This window comes from Triturus cristatus, chromosome 3_1 (genome assembly GCF_964204655.1).
Source record: "Triturus cristatus chromosome 3_1, aTriCri1.1, whole genome shotgun sequence".
In the NCBI taxonomy this organism is placed as follows: domain Eukaryota; kingdom Metazoa; phylum Chordata; class Amphibia; order Caudata; family Salamandridae; genus Triturus; species Triturus cristatus.
In genome coordinates this window covers 750,472,594-750,484,642 of record NC_140583.1, presented here as the reverse complement: position 1 = coordinate 750,484,642, position 12,049 = coordinate 750,472,594, and the positions used below count along the sequence as shown (strand labels likewise).

Sequence of the window (12,049 nt, the reverse complement as noted above, 5' to 3'; positions counted from 1 at the left end):
TTTTACCATAAGTGTAATTAATTCATATTTCGCCTCTGGCATCATACATTAGAACACCTGTCCTGAAGAAACCTAATACAGACCATGAACATCTGTCTAATTAAAGATCCATCTCTGGGCTACCTCTAGTAAAAAGTTGCATAAAACAGTCTTTACTCATCACTTTTCTTCTCTCCAGAAATCAAATGGCCTTTCAACCAACATTCAGTGAGTCTTCAGAATTTGTAGGGACAAGGAGGCCTTTCTAAATTAAGACAGAAAGTTACTCAGTGTCAGGGATTCTGGCTGCAACTGTGTATTAGTCTTTTTAGACATTTTGGCTGCCATAGACTCCATTACAAATCATTTATTGTGACAATTAATAAAGATTGATACAATAAAGCCATTTAAAGTCACAATACAATGTTATGAAGTGGATGTAAAGGAAAATGCAAACAAAAAGGTTTTGTGAGAAGAGGACTCAATTGTAGGGACCCAAAGCAAACATAATTAACCCTCTATTATGTAGGGGTGTTAAGGTAATTTAGGAGGACATGCAAAATATTTGTGCATTTTCCAAACCAGGCCAGGTCCGTTAGCAGTCTGTTGGTACTTAATAAAAATGCCCAGGCCTCCTTACAAGTGAAAATTTCATGAGTTAAAAACATTGATCTTAATAAAATGCTGGAGAGCAACATAGTAGAAGAAGCATTATTCTCACCTATAGAAAGAATCTGCAGTGGTATTCTGCCTTCCTCTGCTCTCTCTTGGCTCAGCAGCAGGAGGGCACAAATGTGTCTCTGGTCAGCAGCAACCATTTTGGGCTGCCTGGGACTAGAAGGCTGGTACCGGAAATACCAGGGACCTCACAAAGCATCAGTTACTGGTGTGGGGGTATGAACACTGATTACCGGTATGGGTTTATGATTCCACAATGATTGACACCAAACACGATCGGGTTACTTTCAGCCGTTTTAGAGATAATGGCACTCTATATGTTGTAAATGGCTGCAGCATTAACAACCCAGGAGAATGGACACAGTAGGCTACAGGGGTGTCCTGCTCCGCAGTGGCACCATCTCACTTAGAACCAAGCACCCTGCATTCAGGATTGTCAAGGCCTGCTATAGGGGTGACTTATAGGTTTTAAGTGTAGTGACCCATAGATACAGTCAACCTATATCTAAAGTAAGTGGTGCATGCACCATCTTACACAGGCTGCAATAGCAGACCTGTAGTTCCATTTTGCATGACCTCTCATGGGTGGCATAATACATGGTTCAGTCCATGGGAGGCCTCTGGGGTACCTATGCCTTGGGTACTTGGGAGTGACAAGGGTAACCCAGTATCTAATCTAGAGTGTACCTAAGTACATGACATAACAGGTTAAGGACAAAGCAGATAGACTGGGGTCCTGATAAGCAATATCCCAGTCAGACTAGTCAAAACAGTATCACATGAAGCAAAATTGGGGGTAATGATAGGAAGCAGTTCCTACTTTCCTACAAACACACAATAGACCACTTGTGATTAAATCATCACGAACGTGTCATTTACGGTTGCCAGTACTGGAATATTATTGGTCACTGAGTGTTTGGGCCAAAATCCTGCTTGAACCATGTGAATCGTGCCACCGTAAAAAGCCTAGTTTTTAAAGTGATCCAGAACACTGGTGGTGAAACTCTTCCCTGTTGCATCAAGGGGGTGCAATTTGATGATAATTGCAGGGGGGAAGGCAGAAGCCTTTCTTGAAGAGAGGAACCACTATACTACCAGACCATAAGCCAGGGATTTGCCCTCTCTCATAACAGTAAGAGAAGAAAGGTATGAAGAACTTACTCCACCTTTTGGGGTGGCTTCGTAATATTTTTATGGGTATCTTATCGGTGCCCACCACTGCCGAAGTTCTTGCTTTCTTTATATATGACTCGATTTGTTTCTCGATTGGGGCTGTTTTTTGCTGATCTGGTTCGAGTGATAGCATGAACAAAGAGGACACTCCACTATTGAGCTGGGCAAGATTAGTCCTGTACAGTTTATTTCTTTGCCCCTAGATCCAGAGAAGGTGATGAATTGATGTTGGATTAATTTATTCAATTTACGGGAAAGATCGACTTTTTTTCCTTGGTGCTATGTATTTGTGAGTCACTGACCTCCTCTGAAGAGTGCACACTACCGCAGTAACTGTCTCTTCAAAGATTAAAACAGGATTATTTCCGTTCTGTGCTTGACACAATTGTCAGGAGATATTTACTACATCCTTTTGGTTATGTTAGTAAAATTTCATATGATTTTACCCTGTTTTTGGCCTAGTAGGGTCACTCTCTTTCCTTCTGTTAGAGACCAAGGCAATGTTTCCTTGTAAATTTAAATAAAGTTCTGAGAACAATATTGCGTGCTCATCATCTTGTACAAATTCAGTTTTAAGAAGCAGTAATTTATGTTATAGATCTTGGCTACTGATGACGTAGTACAGTATAGAAAAGCCAGTAACTCCCTTTCTAGTATAGGATGCCGGAACATCATCTTCTGTTCTTCCATTTAGGATCACTCCGTTAATTTGATTTAGTGCCTCTAGTTGTGTTCTTCCGTGTTTGTTAGCCTTTATGGGATCGGCAAAGACAAGAGTAGGTTTAGACCATGTTTCTTCAAGATCTTTATTCCTTTATGCTTTCAACGAGGCATTGGCGATTTTTCCATTTAAGTCACCCATTAGCAACATTTGCGAGTTTCCACCTGACTCAAGGGTGGATTCTATCTGATCAAACATTTCAGCAAGCAATGGGTTGAATTCAAGACCCGATGAAGCCTAAATGTTCTATTATAATAGAGACTCTACTGAGAGGGCAATGACTTTAGAGAGATGTATCTTGATGCATTGAATGCCTTACTCAAGGGTGGATTCTATATCATCAAACATTACAGCCAGCAATGGGTTAAAGTTGGGACCTCGTGGAGCATAAAATTGAATAGAGGGTATTGACTTTAGGGAAATTTCTCCTGATGCATTGTATGTTGTTACACGAGAGACGGATTATTTCAGAGGCCCACTTTATCTCTACTGTCAGTAGGATATAAAGACCACCCTTGGCCTGCCCTCTCCTGACTCTTGTGACGGGGATATTGATGACTAAGTAATTGTTCCAATCGAATTAAGCTCTGGAATAGGTCTCTTGGAGGCACATTATGGAGAGAATTTTAACAGACTAAACAAATTAGATAATTCTAGTCAACTGATATTCCCAGAGATGATTGAAATATTGAAGGGAGTTTCAATCCTCTTCTTTACCGGTTTTTGTTCAGGCTCCCTGAGAGACAGAACCAAGATGTATCCATTATTATTGTGTCTGCTTCGGGTAGACTGTGATTCCATATCTGCCTACCTCCATCTTCAATGAAGAATGTTAGTGTGTTAACAACACCATTTTTGCACACATCATTGTTTTGACTGGAAGGAGAAAGCAGGTACTTTGCTCCTCTGTTATACCTATACCGTGGAGAAGGGGCGACTGGGGATTGATGGCAAATACCTACAATGTCAAAACAATTTTAGTGCAGGCTTTCATTTTCCAGAAGCACCATCGATAGAATCACGCTTGACCAAAATTCTACTTGAACCGTAGTTGCATCTTGTATATTAGGAAATTATACCAGCTTCATTTCCGAAGAAGTGAGAGACTGGAGTTGAGGGAGGTAGTGCAAAAGCTTTAAGATTCTTTGTAGATTTAAGGGGTCATTGCCAGTCATTGTCAGTACTAAAATGGTCCTATATCCCCAGGACGCAGAACGTCTTTTTTATTGAGTTTACCACTGATGATTCTTCGATTGAGTTGGTTAGAAATGTTCGATGTGCGAAAGGATGATTATCCTGGAGGGTCTGTAAGCATTCAAAGTTGGAGGCCTGAGGATTTAATTGCATTGGTGCTTTCTTTCTAGCTTGGGAGACCTCCGGAATCGGCGTGTTTTTATTCGTATGCACGCTTACTCCCTTTACTGCGTCACTAGTGAGGGCATCAGTCTGGGAATTTTCTTTTGCGATCTTCCACTTTTTAATTCTGAAGTTGATTTACTCTTTTTCCTCACAGGCATCTTTGTTTTTGACTTATTATTAATGGTTGACTTTGATTTCAGTTCTTGTGGAACTGAAGAGGGTGACGCAAGTTGTTTTAGGGACTCTGGACCATATGGTGCTATTGAATATTGAATTTTGGATAACTGGGAAGATGGGGAGGAACAACTGTTTTTTCATTTGTCTCACAGTGAAGAAGAAGTTCTGAAAAACAATCTAGGAATCAAATACACTGCTGCTTCCTTATTCAATTTTCTCTTTTTTCCCTTTCGCTAGTCATTTACTTGTTTGACTTGTGCTTGAATTTTCCGAGTGGGTTACGATTATTGGCCGTCTGCGACCTCACTTATTTGATCTCCTTTTCTGATGCTAACCCTTGCAGCAGTTGTCAATATGCTTTGTTTCACTAGAAATCTAAAGCTGTGGTCTGAATTTCCAGTAAGTGAATGGAATTGGCAGTTGTTTTCTCTAACATGTGAGAATAGATTTGAGTACCCTCTGCAGAAAGTATAAAGAATCAGCAATGATTACTTCCTTTAGTAGATGAAAAGATGAGAATAAACGAAAATCCAGAGAAAGAGATCAGTTAACATCAAGACCTGATACATTGCTCCGAGTACTGTTGAAAAGTTCAAGGGTCTCTTTCAATGGTTTGTTCACAACTGAATATATAAGCAGACTCAGATTGATGTCATGTAGTGTGAAACCTGAAGTAGGAGAGTGGACCATAGCAGCATGAGAACAATTCAGCTGTTATTCCGACTCAGTGGGGAGATCTGTCTGATTACTTTCTGCAATTGCTTCGACATATGGCTCTTGTCCCGCAGCACAGAGTGTTGCAAAGTAACTTAGTTTTGCGCCATTTGCTACAACATGTTCTTTTATCATTACCCCCTTTGCCATTTAATGTGGTGGAGGTGGGGACAAATTTAGAGATTGCTTGTAGCCCTGCAAGAGCCCAAATATGCAATGAATTCAATTGACTTCTTGTTGATTGAGCTGTGCCCAGTCTCTTCATGAGTACAGTATGATTTCTTAGCTTACTAAGTCATGTTGGAGAGGTTCCAGTCCCCTTTTTACTTGAACAGAATCTCAGCCTGCACTCATTGCAGTAAGACGTTTGAGAGCGTTGTTGGTTGAGGGCAGTGTCTGGAGTCTAAAGATCATATAGTGACTACTGGGGTTGAACAAGGGGTGATAGGTAGTGGACAGCTGCCCACGCTCTCTTAGGAGTGAAGGTTCTGCTGTGCTGATCTTTTACAGTTGCTTTCATTAATGCTCCCAAGATGTGCCAATGTGCTCCAAAGCTTAATTTCTCAGAATGCAGGTCCAGAGTTCTAGTTTCAAGATGCAGCGTGCTGAAAGCAGTATACTCCTTGCTGAGGCACGGAAGAAGGAAAGGGAAAGGGAAAAGGACAGCACACGCCACACTAGCCTAATGCTAGCTGCCTCAGTTCAGCAACTAGTGCTTTCTGCATTTCACAACTTCACCTTACTTGAACTTGAGCTGCACCCTCATTAAGCTCCCTGCCGCTGCTCCGACGACTCACTACACTGTCTGCGCTCTGCTTCCGACCCCTCCTGGGACCGCAGCTCTCCCCTGTGCCATCCCTTCTCTGCTAGAGTATGCACCTCAATGGCTGATAACTGCACTCGAGGGATGGCCAGAGGGCCACCTGGGAACCTTCATTCCCTGCACGGAGAACTGCCCTGACCCAGGAGGAATAATAGGTAAAGGTTGGGCGGACAGGAAGAGTTGGAGGGGCAGGGCACAGGAACAGAGATTTCAGATTGGTGCAGCAATCCTGCGACAAACCAGCTGTCCGCATTCAGCAGCAGTGGGCAGCCACCACGGATGTCAGCCACAGCCATTAGCTGTTAGCCCTGCCTCTCTAATGCATGACGTTACACTTCTCACGTCCTCCAGCTTCCAGCGTACATCCACCACAACAGTTCAGTGTCTGAATGTTGTGGAATTCCCAGCTTAGTTCACATTAACAATCAACGTCAGTTGAGTGGGAAGCATTTACTGCACACAGTGTTCAATCCGTATATAACAGCTCAGAAAAAGCCAAGTCCCTCAGGGTACTCAGTGTTGGCTCCAAAACGAATGCCCTACTACGGACAGCCTTTATTTGTATTAAACCCCTCACAGACACTGAATCTACATTAAGAAAAGTAGTTGATATGAGTAGGAAAGTGGGTACTGTAAATAGTGTTTACACTATGGAGAGAGTTTACTGTGTACCACACCGTTTGCAGACAGTTAAACTATCCTGAGGAATACACCACAGAGTATTAAAAAGTATCTACTAAGAACAGTGTGCACTCTGTGGAAAACTAGTCCAAAGAGAGACTATTTACTTGTGTAATTGACTCACCTTTTTTATACTTCCTTTGTCAATCCCCACTTTTTTCTCTCTCGCACTATCTCACTTCACTGTCTTAAACTAGGTTATATTATCTCTCCCTCTCTTTTTCCCCTTCCACTGCTTTAATCCCTTCTGCCTAATCTATGTCTCTCCCTACATGTCGTCTATATATAGTTCACCTCTTTCCCAGCCTTACCACTATCTTACTGATACTCCCTCCCCTCTGACTCCACCTTTTCTCTTAATCTTACATATTACAGCTATTCAGCTTTAAGTGTGTATGTGTCATTTTAGGATTTCAGCACATTTAACAAAGCCTTTAGCAAGTCATTCTTATTGTTTCCTTCTTTAAATGAAAAAACATTTAATGCCATAAATGCTGCTAGCCCGACGTATCAAAATGAATGTATGACGTTACAATGCGGTCTTTACACCGCGATACGTTTACAACGCAGTCATTACAATGCAAGTCGTTACAACGACTTGCGCTAGGGGCGCTGGACTTAGGAATAGTATGATTTACTATTCCAACTCCAGCCTACATAACAGTAGGGAAGGTGTTGGAATAGTAAATCATACTATTCCTTAGTGTATAGTGCCATCCAGCCCAAGTCGTTGTAACGACTTGCGTTGTAATGGCCATGTTGTAAACATATCGCGGTGTAAAGACTGCGTTGTAACGGATGTCTCCCTATCAAAATACATTGGAACGAATTCCTGAAACATTGTGAGGTCTTAACACATTCACAATAATACCTGTATTTCATCATAATTTAAAAGAAAGGGAACAAACAGAACCACTGGGAAACAGATGAAAGAGGGTCTCAGTGCAGATGTATCCTTAAAAAGCAAGAACTCTAATGGTGAAGAGGTACAATGTGGCGATTCAAATCTACTATCACATAAAGTTGGCATGATGGAAACATCACTGTGGATGCCTTAGAGCATGATTTAGAGTTTGAGGAACTGAGTACTCTATTGAAAATGTGATGGAGTATCCTCTCCTTCAAACTCTCTGGTCATCCACCATATTTAGAGATGGGTGGAACTTGAGATTTCTTTTGTTGGAGTCTCTGTTGAGGACCGGAACTGACTCCGACAGCATGCTGGAGAAAAGATTGTCAGAGGTAGAGCATTACAACACCTGCCCTGTTTAGGGTGGATGGTGTAATGTCCTTTTTTTCTGTCTCCTAACACCAGGAAAATCCTGGTGGTGATGGACAAAAAAAACAACAACTAATGACTGCCGAACTCTGGGAGAAAACTTTCAGTGTGCCGGAGGGTCTTTAGTTTTTTTAATTTCAGAAACAAAATGGCACTGAAAAACAAAAAAAGTTTAAACGTTTGGTGGATGGCTATCAAGAAAAACAATGGCAATCCACCAAACTGTTTGTACCGTGAAGGGAACTGCCGTGATTGAGGTCCCTTTCAAGTTACAGCGCTGATGTGTGGGCCAGCGCTCATCTCTAAATTTGAGGGACAGAGTCCTGTTGGAGTGGTGGAGGTTATGTCCTTCACACACCAACGGACACAAGTACTCCTGTCATTGTTTAAAACAGGCATTTAATTCCTACGCTCATGTCAGATAGGATCAACCATCTCCTACCTGACATGAAGTGGAATACTTAATTTAGTAAGTTATAGATCCACACACGTATACATACATGTAAGAACACAGGAACCTTTCAGGTACAAATATGCTTTAGAAAATGCCATAGTACATAAGAGAATTAAACAGTTTACCACTTACTATAAATTCAAGAGTTGGTTTTGAGAGCTGTAATGTGAGATAATGGGTTATATATACATGAAAATAACAGTAACTATATGGGCATTATGCATATTTACATTACTTTTCATATGTGATTGATTAGTAAGAATGATAATAGGATTGGGTTTATCAGTATGTATATTTTGAGAAGATGAGGTTTGACAGGGGCGTAGAAGACTGGTAGCGATAATTGAGCTGTGAATTCTAAGGAGACTATAAGCACACGCAGAAAACGTATTAGGTGAAAGAATAAGAATCACGATTGTGTACACAAGAGCTTGGAAATTATGATGAGGTTGTTAGCAGAGTAAAATTGACTCAAAGCTGAACGTTGAGATAAAGTTTCAGCTAGAGTGGTTAGATGAGTAAATATCCATGACTCACCTTACTAACTAAGCTAAAGAAATTTAACAGTGGTTCTCTACGAGCTTGGAGTCACCTAAAAAGTGACTAGTCTGCAATGGGAGGTTTACTGTTTGCAAAGAACAGGGACACATGCATGTGGGTTGCAAAATGTATAATCATGTCTAAGATAGAAAAGGCATACCTTATGAAGCAAAACCAGGGGATGATGGACGGAGTGTTGAACATTGCAAGCACTCACCCCCAGTCAACTGATCTGGGTTTAATCCATCATCCTTCTTTAGCTCACTCCACCACCCCAGTTCAGACATGGCCACATGCAAATCATTCTGACCCTGTGCCTCATGGGAACAGTCCAGCCCGAACTGCCGAGCCATGCCTTCCCTGGACCGGAAACAAGCAGCCTAGCACCGGTTTCGGGTTCATAACCCTCATCAGCTAGGCTATCTTCAATCCAGTGGCAAAGTGAGCAGGGAACCAACGTCTGGACATACCCTGCCAACTTAGGACGAACAAAGCAAAACCAAAGGGGATGATGGACGTAGTGTTGAACATTGCAAGCACTCACCCCCAGTCAACTGATCTGGGTTTAATCCATCATCATTCTTTAGCTCACTCCACCACTCCAGTTCAGACATGGCCATATGCAAATCAGTCTGACCCTTTGCCTCATGGGAACAGTCCAGCCCAAACTGCCAAGCCATGTCTTCCCTGAACCGGAAACAAGCATCCTGAGACCGGCTTCGGGTTCATAACCCTCATCAGCCAGGCTATCTTGAATCCAGTGGCAAAGTGAGCAAGGGTACCACGTCTGGGCATACCCTGCCAACTTAGAGCAAACAAAGCAAAACCAAAGGGGATGATGGACGGAGTGTTGAACATTGCAAGCACTCACCCCCAGTCAACTGATCTGGGTTTAAGCCATCATGATTCTTTAGATCACTCCACCACCCCAGTTCAGACATTGCCATATGCAAATCAGTCTGACCCTGTGCCTCATGGGAACATTGCAGCCTGAACTGCCAAGCCATGTCTTCCCTGGACAGGAAACAAGCATCCTGGGACCGGTTTCGGGCTAACAGCCCTCATCAGCCAGGCTAGCTTGAATCCAGTGGCAAAGTGAGCAAGGGACCCACGTCTGGGCATACCCTGCCAACCTGGGGCGAATAAAGCAAACACAAGGAGATGATGGACGGAGTGCTGACACTTTTCAAACACTCACCCCCAGTCACAGATCTGAGTTGAATCCATCATCATTCTTTAGCTCACACTGCCACCTGAGTTCATAAACAGCCATATGCAAATCAGTCTTGACCCTGTGCCTCATGGGAACAGTCCAGCCCAAATTGCCAAGCCATTGTTTGAATTCAATATGAAAACAGTTCATTTCAGTTTAACATTGACAATAATCACACTTTTGGTGCTAGTCTTCTGTTACACGTGCTAAAGGACTTATAAATCCATGAATCATGGGATGATCATTTTTGAACGGATACTGATCTTCATGTTAGTTTGTCAAGTAGCATCCTGAATAACCCTGGGCAAAGCACTACGCTACGCTCGCATAGTTTGCAAAGTTTACGCTACTTCGCACTACGCGAATTGCACGCAGCACAGTGCAAACACGCGTAGCGTAGAGTTGCGTAGTGCAGCGGTCATTTTTTGCTTGCTCGCGGTCCTCAACGTCAAGTTGGCGACCGCGAGCAAACAAAATGACATCCCGGCGAGACTTTTTCCTCGTTCGCGATCAGCAACATCAAGTTGGCGATCGCGAGCGTGGAAAATAAACCTCCCGGCGAGATTCTCAACGCGGGGAGGTCAGATTTCTCATTGCGAGTAGTCGCGTATGCTCGCGACTGCTCGCAATGAGAAACTATCAGTCCGCGTTGAGAAAGCTGCCGCTCGAGTAAAAATCTACTCGAGCGGCAGAAAACTACAGCTCGCACTGTGCAAGATGCCATTTTCAATGATTGCACAGTGCCGGATGCTTGTCCACACTGTGCAATCATTGAAAACGGCATCTTGCACAGTGCGAACAGGGTACTACGCAGTTCGCGAAGTGCTACGCGTAGCTCGCGTAGTGCAAAGTGCACTTTGCATAGCTTCACGTAGCGCTACTTCGCGAACTACGCCCAGGGTTAATCCTGAAGAATGATATTGCCTGAAACTGAGGGCCAGATTTATCATTGAACCGCATTGCCCTTGCATCACACATAGTGTTGCGAAGGCAACACAATCGTTAAGTCAGATTTACCAATCAATGTACGGCCTTCTTGCATGGCCATGTGTTGCTTGGTAAATCTGGAGTAACGCAAAGCAGCGCAAATTGCTGCCTTGTGTAACTCCGCCCCGGGAGGGCATTCTATGGGCAGAGTACAGGTGTTCCCACACATCCACCAATGGATTTTCATATTCACAGATTTACCAAGACTGATAAACCTGGAAGTGCATCAATAAGCAATGCCTTCCAGTTAGAGTTGCTACAAAGAGAATTATATTTATTTCTCCTCAATTGTTTCTCTTTTTAAGTGTGCTGCATGTTGAAGCATACAAAAAAAAGTAAATAAATACAGAAACACAACAGATTCTTACAGTGATAAGTGAAAATAAAGAGAAATTCCCTCGCAATGTACATTTTGAAAAGCAATAAAGAGGTAAATTAGGATTTGAAGTATAATTTTATGCTTATTTTAAATGGTTGAAGATCAGTTGTGGAAGCCAGTGTATTGAAATTCCTTGGAATGATTTCTTGTCTCCTTCTTACCCTTTCAGGGCAAAGTTTGTGGTCTCTGCGGGAACTACGATGATAACAGAAACAATGACTTCAACACCAGGAGCCAGGTCACTGTGGGAACTGCACTGGTATTTGGAAACAGTTGGAAGAGCTCTCCCAAGTGCCCAGATGCAAGCAATATCCCAGATGCATGCTCCATCAACCCTAAGCGGAAGCCTGCAGCCCTGAAGGGCTGCCGAATCATTATCAGTGATTTGTTTGCTGCCTGTCACTCTCAGGTAAATCTAATAGGAGAGGTGGATTTAGCTATTAACATCATACAAGTCAAGCAGCAGTTATTAAGAAGCACTTTGGCAAGTTGCATTAGTATCACTTTACACAATCCATTCAAATACAAATAGCTAATGTGTTACGCAATGTTGGCAAGGGGATTATTAGTAGTGATAGGTAGGTACCTACTACTAGTAAAAAAAAGTCACAGTGACAATAAAAGGTTCAGTCAAGGTCTCAATAAATGATTCCCTTGCTCAACACTTAGTAGCTGGGAATGAGCAGGCAGGAATAATTTAGGAGACAGGTGTGTAAAGCATTTAAAAATACCAATACATTAAATAAGTAAGGCGCCTAAACACAATAAAAATCCAACACCAATTTATAAAAATAGATCATATTTTTATGAACAGACAGACACTAAAACAACAAAAATTCATTGTAGGGATCCATAGAGATGAATTTTTGAAGACGATAAATAAAAGTAGTGC

The 12,049-nt window shown here is 42.3% G+C and overlaps 1 protein-coding gene across 1 annotated transcript in view; it reads left to right on the top strand.

Annotated features, from left to right (window-relative positions):
- Nucleotides 1-12,049, top strand: part of LOC146860915 (mucin-5B-like) — a 189,786-nt gene that overhangs the window by 142,577 nt on the left and 35,160 nt on the right. The window contains 1 exon segment of the mRNA XM_085646182.1: nucleotides 11,327-11,566. Coding sequence (XP_085502308.1) covers nucleotides 11,327-11,566 — 240 coding nt within the window.